At 37.5% G+C, this 15,235-nt stretch overlaps 1 protein-coding gene across 2 annotated transcripts in view; it reads left to right on the forward strand.

Annotated features, from left to right (window-relative positions):
* The window catches only part of uchl5 (ubiquitin carboxyl-terminal hydrolase L5), a 44,609-nt gene that overhangs the window by 14,974 nt on the left and 14,400 nt on the right, over positions 1–15,235 (forward strand). For both annotated transcript variants that reach the window (XM_043699817.1, XM_043699818.1), the window contains exons 4-8: positions 1,522–1,647; positions 2,735–2,796; positions 2,885–3,015; positions 5,975–6,038; positions 12,481–12,583. In XM_043699817.1, coding sequence (XP_043555752.1) covers positions 1,522–1,647; positions 2,735–2,796; positions 2,885–3,015; positions 5,975–6,038; positions 12,481–12,583 — 486 coding nt within the window. The remainder of the gene's footprint in view (positions 1–1,521; positions 1,648–2,734; positions 2,797–2,884; positions 3,016–5,974; positions 6,039–12,480; positions 12,584–15,235) is intronic.

Here is a 15,235-nt window from a genome sequence, read left to right on the forward strand (position 1 = left end):
AGAAAATTGTCTTGTACATGCTTAACAAATTCCTCTCCATCCAAACCTTTAAAAATAAGGCAGTCCCAGTCTATGTTTGGAAAGTTAAAATCCCCTACCATAACCACCCTATTATTCTTACAGATAGCTGAGATCTCCTTACAAATTTGTTTCTCAATTTCCCTCTGACTATTCGGGGGGTCTATAATACAATCCCAATAAGGTGATCATCCGTTTCTTATTTCTCAGTTCCACCCAAACTTCTCTTGAAAATTATATATTATTACTTCTATGAAAGTATGAACACTACTGTATTTTGATATAGAATTAGCGCTTGAAACGTAGCTCTCTTGTAGTCATAAATAATTTAAGGTAATGGAAACAAGGCACATTGCCAAAGGTTTTTCATCTTGCAGTCATCAGAACAAACATGAGAATACTAATTTCAAATGATCACAATAATTCATAATACAGGAGGAAAGGAATGCTAATCGGTTAGCACGTTAACTGTAATTGGCTGAGCATTGCCATGAAGAAGAAAATGAGAAGCCAACTTTGTGTTTGTCCTGATGCGTATAAGACCAAAACACATCTTTCTTTTGCATTCGAGTTCTGTCATATCAAGAGACTTTGTTATTGCTCTTGTTTTTTTTTTGTCTATTTTGTCGATATTGCACAGATGTCGTATAATTGGCATCTAATTAATGACAGAGGCTTTGTGCTTGAGTTGAAATTACATGGTGGTAAAACCTTGCTGTTGTATTAAGCAGAATGTCCAAACTTTAATGAGTTATGGAATCTTTCCTTTTGACATTTTAAGTTAATGTTAATTTTAAGTTTTGAACAGTACCAAATTATTTAGTAAATTAGGATGTATATTTAACTTATGCATAAGATCAGATGAATCCTAATAAGTGAATCATGTATTTGAACTTCTGCCTTGTCTGCATAGGCATACTACTTACAAGAACTCAAGCATTAGGTTATTTGACTGTGGTACAATAGGTAATCCTGATTTTCTCCAGGCGTGTACTTCCCAGCAAACATCTTTAAGGTTATGAAAGAGCACAATAGGTAAACACAGAAGATGCTTTTACTTGCAGGCCAAACTTGATCTAGGGTTCACAATGGTGTCTAACAACTGTAATAATGAATTTAGGAGAAACTTCTTGACCCAGAAAGTGGAATTAAATGTCACAGGGTGAGGGAATGATCATTGTCTTAAGAGGAAGCCAGGCTGAGATTAAAAGTAAAATAACATGTTGATTTGTTTAAATGTAGAAGGGTAGAAATGAGCCTCATGTGGAGCATTAATGCTGACCTAACCCTGTTACAGCCTATAACCTATTTATGTGCTTTGTGTACATCATAAGTCCCTTGATAATCAAGATGGTCAAATTTGGCTGACTTTGTTTTCTCTTCTACTTCTCATCCTGAGGGTGCTGCATTTACTAAGTGACTTTTTAAAAATGTAATCTTAATGCAAGTTTAGGTCAAATATCTCCCTTCTTTGACTGTTCTATTATTGCTTTTCCTTTTAAGGTTATAAATAATGCCTGTGCCACACAAGCCATTATTAGTGTGTTGCTGAATTGTATCCATCCAGATATAGAACTAGGAGAAACTCTTGGAGAATTTAAAGAATTTTCACAAAGCTTTGATGCTGCTGTAAGTATAACTGAACAGTTTCCTTATGTATAATCTATTTTTCTATGATAATATGCATTTTCTCTGTAGTTATATGTTCAATATTACCAAGTTTCAGATTTTTTAAAAAAAGCTTTTTGTTTCTTTTAGATGTGAAACTTTTGGTAAAGATAGTCTAAGTTGATATGCGGCAATTGACATGATACAGTTTTATTTTATTTTAAATGTAGCTTGCGTTGACTTGATAAGAAAAGTCTTTAGTATTTTCAAATTGAGCTTGTCTGGGTCTTGAGATGAAATGGCCTATTGGAGATCTTTAGGAAGTTATGTACGCATTTTGGAGCCAATGGCTGTCACTTTGCTGTTGTAGTTCCCAGTTAGCAAGTTCCCTCCTTTGTTGAAATACCAGCTGAGTGCAGACCATACTTTCCCTACGAATGGAGAAAGGATGATATGAATTGGCTGTCACTTGAAGTATTCATGTATATCTTGTGATATTCAGTCCTGGCAGTGACATTGAAATCACAGTTCTACTGGCTTTAGCTGCAAAATTCTCTGTGGCACATGTCGACCTGAAAGGGGTGAGCGGAAGAAAACAATTTAAAATGTAAACAGTATTTTTTAAAAAGCTTAAAAACCTAAGGGGCAACTTCTTCATGCAGAGGGTGGTGCGTGTGTGGAATGAACAACCAGAGGAAGTGGTAGAGGCTGGCACAATTGCAACATTTTAAAAGATGTCTGGATGTGTATATGAATAGGAAGAGTTTAGAGGGATATGGGCCAATTGCTGGCAAATAGGACTAAATTAATTTGGTATATTAGGATATCTGGTCGGCATGGACGAGTTGGACCGAAGGATCTATTTCCTTGCTGTACATCTCTGTGACTCTAAGTCACAACTTACTCCATTTTTCTTCTGCTTGACCTTGTTTTGGATTGCTGATGTGAGATTTTAAAAACATATTCTATCTGATTGGACTTCAGACTGCATCACTCCATGTATAATTCCAACCCAGAGCAGTCACATAACAAACGTTTAATGTTCACTTTTTTTATTATGTAGCAATAAAGCACTCTTTCTACTGCTTGTCTTTTTTCATTAAAACAGATGAAAGGCTTGGCACTGAGCAACTCAGAAGTCATTCGACAAGTTCACAATGGTTTTGCCAGGTATGAGGAAGCCTACACCATGTGTCTTGTTTCCTTGTCACCTTTTCCCAAAGTTGTTCGTAACTTAATCTGCCACTTTCCTTACCAGGCAGCAGATGTTTGAGTTTGATGCTAAGACTGCAGGAAAGGAAGAAGATGCATTCCATTTTGTCAGTTACTTTCCCGTCCATGGAAGATTATATGAATTAGATGGATTAAGAGAAGGACCGATTGACTTGGGTAAAGATGATTTTGATATTTAGCATGAGCTACTTACACATTTGTCTGTTTATACATTTAGTAGCTCAATTGAAGCTAAATAGGACTGGGGTAAATTAGCTTTTTACAGGCAATAAGAACCACTTCTTAAAAAGATTGTGCGTATATATTTCACTTTCCTTGTGTATAATTAAGATTGCTACTGCAATAAATTTAGCTTTTCAAAGAAATCAACCTATTTTGTTTAATTCTACATGCTCCTTCCTTCCCAGCTGAAGATGATGTTATTTGTTGGGATGTTACTTGATGGCTGTGTTAATCATTCTTCACGTAACAACTTAAAAAAGAAAGGATGTGGCTTTCTGTATTGCCTTTTATAATTGAATGTTAATTATAAGTTGACTATATTTTTGAAGCGTAGTCACGGTTCGGTCAGCAGCTAGCAACATTTCACAGATGGTAATATGTTTAACAGACCAGGTGATCTGGTATAGGGGTGTTGGTTGTGGGATGAATGTCACCCAAAACATCAGAATAATGCATTATTCCTTCTGCAGATTGTGCTATATGATCCTTTCTGTCCACCTGAGCAAATACAGACCGTAATCTAACATCTCATCTGAGACACCATATCTAGCAAAGGTGCTCCAGCAGTACTGCACCAGTCAGCCCAGATTATGTTATCATCTCTGGAACAGTGCAGTGAATTTCGATCTGATGGAATCTCCGTTGAGCTCAATTCTGCTGTATAGACTTCCCAACTGAATTACTTGATAGCAGTTTGGAGTTGTGCAGTATTACCTCTTTTTCTGTTTGCACCTTAAGCATAAGAAGGCCAAAGTTGTGGCCTTGATCACAATCTGACCAAGGTCAATTATTCAGATAGTGCCTATCACTGATGAATGGCCAGTGCATAGCAATGAACAAATTCAGCTTCAATCCTTTTACTATTCCTTCACTGCCCCTACCTTAACTTCAGCCCCTTAATCGCAGTCTGATTGAGAAGCCTTGCAAAGTTGATTAAACTTGTTTCCCTTGACTCTTTTTTTTTAAATTATGAACCAAATAGTTTGCTTAAATGATTTTTAAAAAAAACAGTAATTTGGTTGAGGGAATGGAATAAACATTTGAATTTATCTGGATTCAGCTGTACTGTTGAGCATTACTGAATCAATCAGTAATGCAAGATTTATCGAAGATGCATTTGGAATGTGATTTGTATGATACAATTGGACTGAAGTTACACGTGTGCTGCTTAGCATTTGATCATGATAAAGATGTAGTCCATATTGCATTCTATTTATGCCATCTTAGAAAACCTACTACTGTGATAAATGTTTGTTGCAAATTTTAATTTTTTACAGGAACTATTTTATGAACTACAGAATGAATTGATGTTAACACTTTCTCCTGACTGTACACTGTTCTCCATGAAATACAGAAGATACTTCACAACCTAATAATCTTCCTGAGATTGTTCTGTTTCCTTCTTTATTGTATTGACTGTAAAATTCCACATCTGTATTTTTTTTTCTCTCTGTGGTTTTGGGCTCCTGTTACTGAAATAACTGGCTAACTCCTTTCAGTGTTGCCATCCAATTAGCCTATATCTCTTCACAGTCTCTTTGTGCCCTCCTCACAACTTGCATTTCGACTTAGCTTCATATTGTCGGCAAGCTTAGCTAATAAACATGATTGCTTCATCAAAGTCATTAATGTGTGTTGTAAATAGATGAAGCCCCAGCACTAGTCTTTGCAGCACTCCACAAGTCACAACCTTTCAATCTTCAAGTGCCCTGACCGTAGAAAGTATCATAACCCTCTGCTTCTTGTCCATTAATCAATCTTCTATTCATGCTAATGCATCACCCCAATTCCATATGCACATATCTTCTACATTAACTGTTTGTGTAGCATCTTAATAAATGTTTTTTGGAAATCTGCTCAAGAAATTAAATTCTCAAAGAATTAACACATTTGTCAAATACTATTCCTCATGTTAAATTTGTCCGATCCTACTAAAATGCTTGTTGAAATTTTGTCAATAAGAAATTTCAGTGTCTATTAAAATGGGAGAGATCCTTCACTTGGTGCTTGGTTCTAAAATTATGTGACGTCACCTGTCAAACAGCAACATTTTTCTCCTGCTTGTGTTTGGCATTTTGAATGCAACAGTTTGAAGTTATGTACTAATGAATTTCCCATTTTATATGCTCATGATAAGTTGAAAGCCATGTTTTCTAAACACGAGCTTTTACATTGTACACAATTTGTCTATTATCATGCAGGATGTTTACATCTAGATTAGTCTTTTCTAGTGGGTATTGAGAGACTAGAAAAGGTACAGAGGAGATTTATGAGGATGTCGCTTTGTTTGGAGTATTTTAATTGTGAAGGAAGACCGGGCAAACTAAAATTATTTTCATGGGAATAGAGGAAGTTGAGGGGAGATGTAAAGAAGTGATATGAGATCCAGAGAGTGCAGATAGGTAGGCCCTATTCCTTTTGGTTGACAGTTCTGTAATGAGGATCTATGGATGTAGTGTAAGTAGTAGGAAGTTAAGAGGGGAATAAAAGGAGAAATCTTTTCACCCAGAGGGTGATGTGCATTTGGAATTCACAACTTGAAAGGATAATGGAAGCAGAAACCCTCAAATGTTTAAAATGAATTTGGATATGCATTGAAGATGCCATAGCCTTATCAGGGTTATGGACCAAGAACTGGAAGATGGGATTAGGTTGAATGGCCACTTGTTGACTGGTGTGAATACGTTTGGCTGAATATACTCCTGTGATGTAAATTTCTTTTTTGATTCTGTGGTTATGTTCTCCTATTGTGGAGTGTTGTTATTGTTGTAAACTAATCTCTACTTATAGAGAATAACTCTGTGAGAAGCATGAGTTTTCAGAAAAGGCTTTATTTATAAATGACCTTGGCACGATGTCATTTCTATATTGACATGTGTTTTCCTTTTCTTAGGGGCCTGCAATCAAGATGACTGGGTCAGTGCAGTGCGACCAGTCATTGAGAAGCGAATACAAAAGTAAGTCTTCCTTTTCACTCAATGTGTTAATATATTTTAAGTGTACTGTAGTGCACTGGTTCTTTCACAGTCTAAGACAAAATTGTTCTTGAATGTTGTCTACACATGAATTGTCTGAAATATAGAATGCCAAAAGTAATTCCAAATTGAATATAACAAAGAATAAAGGAAAATATTGAAAACACAATTGAATATGATGGGGAAATTTAGATCCTCCGCATTTGCCTCAATTGAGTACTTTTTTTTAAGACATCTTTTATATTATCTGACTAGGGCGTGATGATATGCAAAAATAAGCTTCAACACCCTGGACTAGTAACAAGAAAAGTAGGTATGGCTCCCCCCCCCCTGCTTATTAACCATTTTCTAGGTAGAAAGATTGTACATGTGGACATTGGACATAAACAAGATCTGACCTGGCATTGCTGCCTTTTGTGACCTGATACCATCCAAGATATGAAGAAGGGTCACTTGAAAGAAAAACTGAAGGGCTTTTGTGACCTATTAACTGAGCTAGCAAGAGGTGTCCCATTCAGGATAATGGGGAAGAGAAGTCAAAACAAAAATAACTATATTTTATATTCCATATTCCTTTTATTGATGGACTTGATTGATTCTTTAAATGTGGTCCACTTGGATTTTGAAAGTGTGTTGAACAACATTTCATATATAAAGCTAAGTGATAAACTAGGTGACTGACTAGATGATGAACTGTCAATATGTTCATAATTTGTTTAGCAACAATGCAGTGTGGCAGTTAATGGAAAATATCCACTCTGACGTTTTAAGAAAAAGTGTGAATGATAGAAAGCAGAACAATAAATTTGTTTATCACATTAAGCAATGTGGACAACTAAATAGTAAGAACATCATTCAATGTCTGGCAGAAGGTGATCAGTTATACAGATAGATATCTTCATGGAACATGGGCAAAGTAGTCAGAACAATGCATGTTGAATTTGTGTTAATAAAGTGAGAAGTTTCCATTGACAAAGAGGCAAAGGATTGAGATTATTACCATGAGAATGTTTGATCAATGTGATATGTCTTACAACTGATGGGAATTGAAATAAAGCACGGTAATACTGAAACTGTATCTCTTTAACACATTCATTTCTGCAGTATTGCATGTGCATTCCTGTAGTATCTTTCAACCGCTCCCCTTGACTGAGGTGTTGTGAATCTCAGGTTAAACCACCACCAGTCATCTCACTCTCCCTCTTGCTCTCTTTCTCTCATGAGAGAGCAGCCCCTTACCTTGATTTTGGTGGACGAATGGTTTAATGAATAATATGTTAGAAAGCATTCACAATGTATAGTGAAAATAGTGATTCCAATTCTAAGTACAAGGTTATGAAAAACTGATCCAATTTCTAAATTGATTTTTACCTGTGAAAAGAAAATAGGGGCATCTTGGTACAGATATGGGTGATCGGTATTGGTACATTTATAGCAATCTGTTTGGGTAAGTGACATAATTAAAGGTGAACAGGGACGACATTCACCAATCTTGAGCAAGCTCAGAAGGGAATTAAGGCAGCAGGTAGTTATATTAACATTGATACTGCTTGATTTAATTTTCCAAAGAGAAATGGAATTGGATTTTTTTTTCCCAAAGGTTCCATAGGTGGCACTGATGACAAACTCGTGACACTGTAAAGACCACATCTTTTTGTTTCCTATATTTTGGACTGTGGACTAAAGGATGGTACTGTTTTAAAGAAGAGTGTGTAAAGAGAGGTGCAGCTTTAAAAATTGTGCTTAAATTATATATAGTGTTGCATTTTTCTTGGAAAATGAGAGGTAAAACACATACCTCAAATGCAAAAGATTCAAAATTAAGGGAAGGCTGATTTGACAATAATGTCTTTGGCTCCTTACCAGGAGACTACGGATCATGTGGGGGCAGTGCAGCAAAGATCAGAGAAGCAGAGGAATAATGGGGAGGTATGAAATGGCAGAATACTTTGCACCAATTTTGTAGTCGAGGATAATAACATTTCAAAATTCCAAACAATGAAGGGACTGGAAAGGAGGAGCTATAAACACAATAACTATCTCGAGGGGAAAAAGTACTAGGGAAACTAATGGGACTAAAGGCTAATAAGCCTGCTGTACTGAGGGTTTGTGTCCTAGGATTTTAAAGGAAGTAGCTGTGGAGATGGTGTTTGCACAGGTACTAATTATCCCAGAATCCTTAGGTTCAGGAAGAGTCCCAGAGGATTGGAAAACTATCAATATCACATGTTTATTTCAAAAAAGGAAGGAGCCAAAAACCAAATGACCATAGGCCAGTTAGCTTACGAGCTGTCTTTGAGAAAAAGTCAGTGTATTATATAGGATGTTAGAGAAACCCATAATACATTCAAGCTGATTGAGCATGGCTTCATGATGAAGAAGTCATGCCTAACACACATTCCAGTCCTTTTGAAGAGGTCAGTAATATATTTGGGTTTCCAAAGGCATATGATAAGGTATTTTACGTAGGCTATTTAATAAGGTTGGTGTTGGGATAGTATATTAGCGTGGATAGCAATTAGATTGGCTAACAATAGAAGACAATGTTGGGATAAAAGAGGATATTTTCAAGATAGGAAACTATGACAATTGGAGTATCACAAGGATACTGGGGCCACAGTTATTTTTTGATACATGAATAATGAATAACAGGAGTGGATGTACTATTACCAAGTTTGTGGATGGCACAAAAATAGATGGGTTGGCAACTAGCGAGGATATTGTAAGGGATATAGGCAGCTGAAGTGAAGATACAAAAAGCTTCTAGATGGAATATAATGTGGAAAATTTGTGCACTTTGGCAGGAAGATTAGAGGAGCTGAATGTTATTCGAATTGGGAGAGACTGCATAAATCTGCAGCACAGGATTTTTTTGAGTCCTTTTGCTTGACTCACAAAGCTGGCACCCGAGTGCAACAGGTAATAGGGAAGGCAAATGCCCTGTTGGCCTTTTATTTAAAAGGGAATTGGGTATATAAAAATAGGGAGGTCTTACTAAAACTGTATATGACATTAATCAGATCAGACCCGGAATACTGTGAAGTTTTGATGCCCTTATCCAGGGGACAGATACGCAATTTTTGGAGGTAATCCAGAGAGGTTCACAGAGTTAATCCACAGTATGGAGAGATTTTCTTATGGGCAAAGGTTGAGTAGGTTGGGCTTGTACTGATTGGAATTTAGAATAATGAGAGAAGACTTTACTGAAATATAAAAAGTTCTTAGGCGCTTGACACAGTAAGCTTGGAGAGGTTGTCGTAGATTTGGGGGAGAGCCTAGGATCAGAGAACATAATCTCAAATTAAGGATTTGCCAGTTTAAGACAGAGATGAAAAGGATTTTGTCTTTCAGAATGTTGTGAGTTCATGGAGTTCTTTACCACAGGGCTATTGAGCTGTGTCATTAAGTACATGCAGGACTGAGATAGGTAGGTAGATGTTTCATCAGTAATTGAATTCTGGGTTATGGGAAGAAAGCAGGAAAGTGGGATTGAGAATTATCTGATCAGTTGTGATCTCATTGCATAGTGGAGCAGACACAGTGGGATGAATAGCCTACTTTTGCTTTTGTGCCTTATGGCCATGCTACCTAGCCTGCAAAGAGAAGGCATTAAAAAATCTGTCTTGTGTGTCATTGTTAGATAATCTCCAGTAGCAGCTAGCTCTCTTCCACCACCCCTTTCTCTACAAATCCTCTATTGAAGGAGGAATAAAATATCTCTAAAAAGACTTGGAAGATGAATTCTAGATAGCAAATGAAAGCAAACATTGGTGTGCAAACAACCTTGTATCAAATAACTAAAAGAATTTGAAAGAAACTAAAGAAATAACTCATCAGTGCCTGTGGTCTGGGCTGGTGCTATTGAACAGTTTCCTTTGTTTTTTTTATCCTTTGCATTCGTGTCTTAGAATCATACAGCATTGAACTAGACCCTTCAGTCCAACCAGTTCATGCCAAACATAATCCCAAACTAAACGAGTCCCACCTGCCCACTCCTGGCCCATATCCCTCCATATCTTTCCTAGTCACATAATTATGCAAATGTCTTTTAAATGCTATCATTGTACCCACATCCACTATTTCCTCAGGAGGTTAATTCCACATGTGAACCACCTTCAATGTAAAGAATTTGCCCCTCGTGTCTTTCTTAAACCTCTCTCCTCTCACCTTTAACATATCAAAGTTTACTTCTGTGCATTCTCTAGACTTAATTTCCTTGAGAAAAGTCAGCCATCTCGAATTATTTAAACCTTTCGTTATCTTATTAGCTTCTATCAGGTTGCCTGTCAACCTCCTAAGCTCCAGTGGAAAAATCCCAGTCTCTCCATCCTTTATAACTCAAACCTTCCTTACCTGGTAACATTCTGGAAAATTTCTTCTGAACCCTCTCCAGCTTAATAATATCCTTCCGATAACTGGACGACCAGAACTGGAGACAGTATTCCACAAGAGGTCTCATCAATGTCCTGAACAACCTCAACATGACTTCCCAGCCCCTAAAGCCAAAAGACTGAGCAATGAAGGCAAGCTTGCCAAATGCCTTTCTAACTACCCTGTATATATGCCTCTCAATCTTCAAAGAATTGTATACCTGCACCCAAGGTCCCTCTTTCACAACACGACCCAAGGCTGTACCATTAATTGTATAAGCCCTACCCGTATTTGTACCAAAATGCAATACCTCACATTTATCCCAATTGAATGCCATCTGCCAGTTTTCAACCCATTGACACATTTGATCAAGACCCCTTGTAATGTTAGAAAACATTCTTCGCAGTCTACTATGCCAGCAGTTTTAATGTCGTCTGCAAACCTACTAATCATGCCTGCTATATTCTCATCCAAATCATTTATATAAATGACAGACAAAAGAGGACCCTTTGGAACACTGGTAAAAGGCCTCCTGTCCGAAAAACACCCCTCCACCATTACTGTCTGTCTCCTGACATTAAGTCAATTATGTATCCAATTGGTAAGCTCACCCTGAATCCCATGTGATTTAACTTTACTAACTACTTATTATGTGAAGCCTTGTCAAAGACTTGACTAAAATCCAAATAAGCAATGTCTACTGCTCTGCCATCATCAATCTTCTTGGTAACTTCATCAAAAAAACTCAATCAAGTTTGTGAGATACGATTTTCTTCGCACAAAACAATGCTGACTATCCCAAATCGATTTTTGTCTCTCTAAATGTCCATAAATCCTATCTTTTGTAATCATCTCCAACAATTTACCTACAGCCAAAGTCAGACTCACAAGTCTATAGTTTCTCCTTAAAACCTTTCTTAAACAAAGGTACAAATTAGTCACCCCCCAGTCATCCGGCTCCTCACCTGTAGTGATAGATGATGCAAGTATTTCTGCAAGGGTCTCGCAATTTCCTCCCTTACTTTCGAAATGAACATATCCCAGAGATTTATCCACCTTTATCTTCTGTGAGACCTCTCTAACTTCCTCTTCTGGAGTGCTAACTGTTTTTAAAAATTCAAAGTTTACTTCTCTGCATTCTCTTGATTCCATTTCTGACTGTGTGAAGGGGGAATGTTTAAGAAGGGACAGAAACTTAATTGAACGATTATAAGTTAGGTATCCTTATTTCCTGGTTGCCAGTAGTTAACCAATTTGTTCATAACTCATTCTTATTTTCTTAAGTACATAAACTGAGTGTTTTATTTTCACCTTGAGTCATTACAATGCGTAATTGTATGCACAGTGGTTAGAATAGACTTGATGTACTAAACAACTTTGTTGTGATTGCTTCCTACTTAAAACAATTTTTCATATGTAATATGAGCTGTGTACTCTTGGATTTCACCACGACTTAAGTTCAGTATGTACACTGCACCAGCAGCATGCTGAACTATTGCTGCATTGCTGAAGACCTTTTTAGTTTGGATGAAACATAATAAGACATTATAATGTGGATACAGTTGCAATGTCTAAAATACATATGGATAAGTAGATGAATAGGAAAGATTTAGACGGATATGGGCCAAGAGTGGGCAGGTGGGACTAGTTTAGTTTGGGATTATGTTTGGCATGGACTAGTTGGTTCCATGCTGTATGACTGAACTAATTGAGATATGTGCTTTCAGTTAGCTGTAAATATTCCATTGGCATTTTTCACAACAGAGCAGAGGTCTTTGGGAGCATCTTCAATTAAATCAATTCATTGTTCATATCATTTAAAATGTTTGGGACCTTGTGTGCATACAAGATTCCATATTTACTTTAAAATTAATTTATTGGTAACGAAGCACTTTGGGATAACCCAAGAATTTTAAATTAAGACTAGAGAGTTAAATACACTCGGCGTACCATGTTGAAAATAGTTCAAATCTAATTGTTTTATTTGGTTGTCTAAATTTTATTACTGGTTTTATTTGCCTTGCTACAAACCTGCCTTTTTGTTTTGCTCTAGGTACAGTGAGGGAGAGATAAGATTTAACCTTATGGCAATCGTGTCAGACAGGAAGATGATATATGAAAGAAAGATTAAAGATCTACAGAGACAGCTGTCAGAGGTGAGATTTATTTAACGATGCAAAAACCAATCAATGTATATCTACTGCTGTTTGATTTCTAGGGCTTTCATATTGTGAATTTAATTGTTTAAGTTTTGTAAATGCATAGTAACCATACATGCAGTGAGCGTTATGGTTTTGCAGTTTATTTTGTGAATTAACTTCATGTACAGCTCTTATACAAACTTTAGGCTGAAAAATGTTGGAGGCGCACTTTTATGTCTCACTGTTGCACTTTAAGGGACGTACAACTGTAAACCAGTTTCATGCCCAACGGTTTAGTTGCTACACATGAGTTTGGCTGTGTCTGAGATTAGTGCTTTCCTTAGTTAGCAATGTCTGTGTTTTTATTTGTATCACTAAACTTTTAATTACACTATCAGAACTTTACTGGCCAAATTTTGTGCTACATCTTGCTTCATTGCAAGACTTGTAGAAATCAAATTTTGCTATTTATATTTCATCTCTTGCCCATTAAATCTCTCTGTATTCTTCTGCATAGTATGTATTTCCTGTAAATAGCATATTACTATATCGTACTGTATGTGTGCTTAGGACTCTTTACATATCACCAACAAGACATCTTCTGTTATTGTGGATAACAATTCCTCTGGAGAGATGTACAAATATGATGTTTCTGACTAGACTTTGTATATGTTCACCAGCATTATTCTTGGTGCTGACTTTTGCTATGTATAAATAAACAAAAATGCTTCATATATTCAGCAGTTCACGCAGCATCTAAAATCTACACATGGTATTGCATTGTTATAATTCATTGGTGTACATTATTATCATTTACAATATCTCCTGATCACAATATAAAGTTAGTTTAGTAGTTGCCAAAAAGCTAATATGTGTCCCAGTTTTGATCTCCTACTTGACCTGTATCAAATGTTTGTTGGGCTAGCTAAAGTCTAGACATTATAATATTCAGCCATTTCTTGTGGGGAAAATATTCACAGCGAAAATTGTCACGCTGTAAGGCAATTCAAAATTGCAACAATTTAAAATCTGAAAGTTGGAACAATATTAAACTATATTTTTGACATCATATCAGCCTCCTTTCACATGGAATGTAGAACTTGGGAGCACCAGTCAGCCATTCAGTTCCTTGAGTGCCCAGGAGGATGGGATAATGCCCCAGGTGGATGTAGGTGGCATGAGGTAGTCAGGGTATGTGGCGTATGTTCAGGCAAGGCAATTTCCAAAGAGGTAAGGGTTGTTTGGTCTGGGCTAAGTCAATTGGTAAGGCAGGGAGGTGTCCCTTCCAGCACAATGCCAGTTAGGTCAGTTGAAGTAGTTATTGGGTATGGCTGAGGGGGGGAATGTGTAAGTCCAGAGTCAGGCCAAGGTTGTGTTGCGTTTAAGGGAGGGTCAGTTTGGCAGAGTGGATGGGCAAGTGCAGGGTAAAGGTGTGTAGATGGTCGGTTAGGGCAGAGACTCATTTTAGAGGATGCAGAGAGTACTTTTCAGTGAAGTTATGATCATGCTGAGTTGAGGGGTCAGGTTATAAGCTATCCAGGAATTGGAGGTCTTTAATCCTGTAACATGTCGTGGGTAACTATTAAGCTTAAGTGAATCAGAACCCTTCAAATTCTGTGACATTGATGGAGGCTTGGAGGGATATGGGTGAGGAGCAGGCTAGTTTAGTTTGGGATTATTTTGGCACGGACTGGTTGGACCGAAGGTTCTGTTTCTGAATCTAAGTTTGCTCACTGAGCTGGAAGGTTTGTTTACCATACTAGGTAACACCATCAGTGAGCCTCCGATGAAGCACTGGTGGCATGGCCCACTGTTTGTTTGTGTTTGGGTTTCCTTGGTTGGTGATGTCATTTCCTATTCTTTTTCTTGGGTGGTAAATGGGATCCAAGTGAACGTGTTTGTTGATAGGGTTCTGGTTGGAGTTCTGTTTCTGTACTGTATGATACTATGACTCCATCCATAGATGTAGGGAAGTTGCTGTGTTAGAAAATTAAATTTCCCAGCAATTCCTGTGGAGTCAGCCATATCCAGAATTCTAAGTGATCCAGATGCACAACTCCTATATTCTGAGAAACATCTCTCTGGCCGTTGTATTGCATTACCTACTTACGAATGACAGTGGGGGAGTCTTTTGATGAGCAGCAATCACAGATCGAATCAGCATCTACAACGACTCTTTTTTTAACCTTGTGACAGTGCACCACATTTGTGGCAGGAACTTTTGTATCTAGCCTCTTCAGAATTGCAGAGCGTGCTTCCATCACAGCCTTTTGCGATACAGGATTGTTGGGGAAGCCAGGGTGGTTCTCAATCTCTTTTACAGCATTAGTTGCCATATTCAGTCAAGCCTTCGTTTTTAACACTGAAAAATTTTATGACTTTCAATATCATTTCAGTTTGTGAGAGTGGGTGGCATGTCAGCTGTGTAGGATGGTAGGTGGATATGTTGGCAAGGCATGCGTTGGGAATGAGGTCTGGACATAGAACATAGAAGAATACAGCGCAGTACAGGCCCTTCGGCACTCGATGTTGCGCCGATCCAAGCCCACCTAACCTACACTAGCCCACTATCCTCCATATGCCTATCCAATGCCCGCTTAAATGCCCATAATGAGGGAGAGTCCACCACGGCTACTGGCAGGGCATTCCATGAACTCACAACTCGTT

Source organism: Chiloscyllium plagiosum, chromosome 11, assembly GCF_004010195.1.
Source record: "Chiloscyllium plagiosum isolate BGI_BamShark_2017 chromosome 11, ASM401019v2, whole genome shotgun sequence".
Taxonomy (NCBI): Eukaryota; Metazoa; Chordata; class Chondrichthyes; order Orectolobiformes; family Hemiscylliidae; genus Chiloscyllium; species Chiloscyllium plagiosum.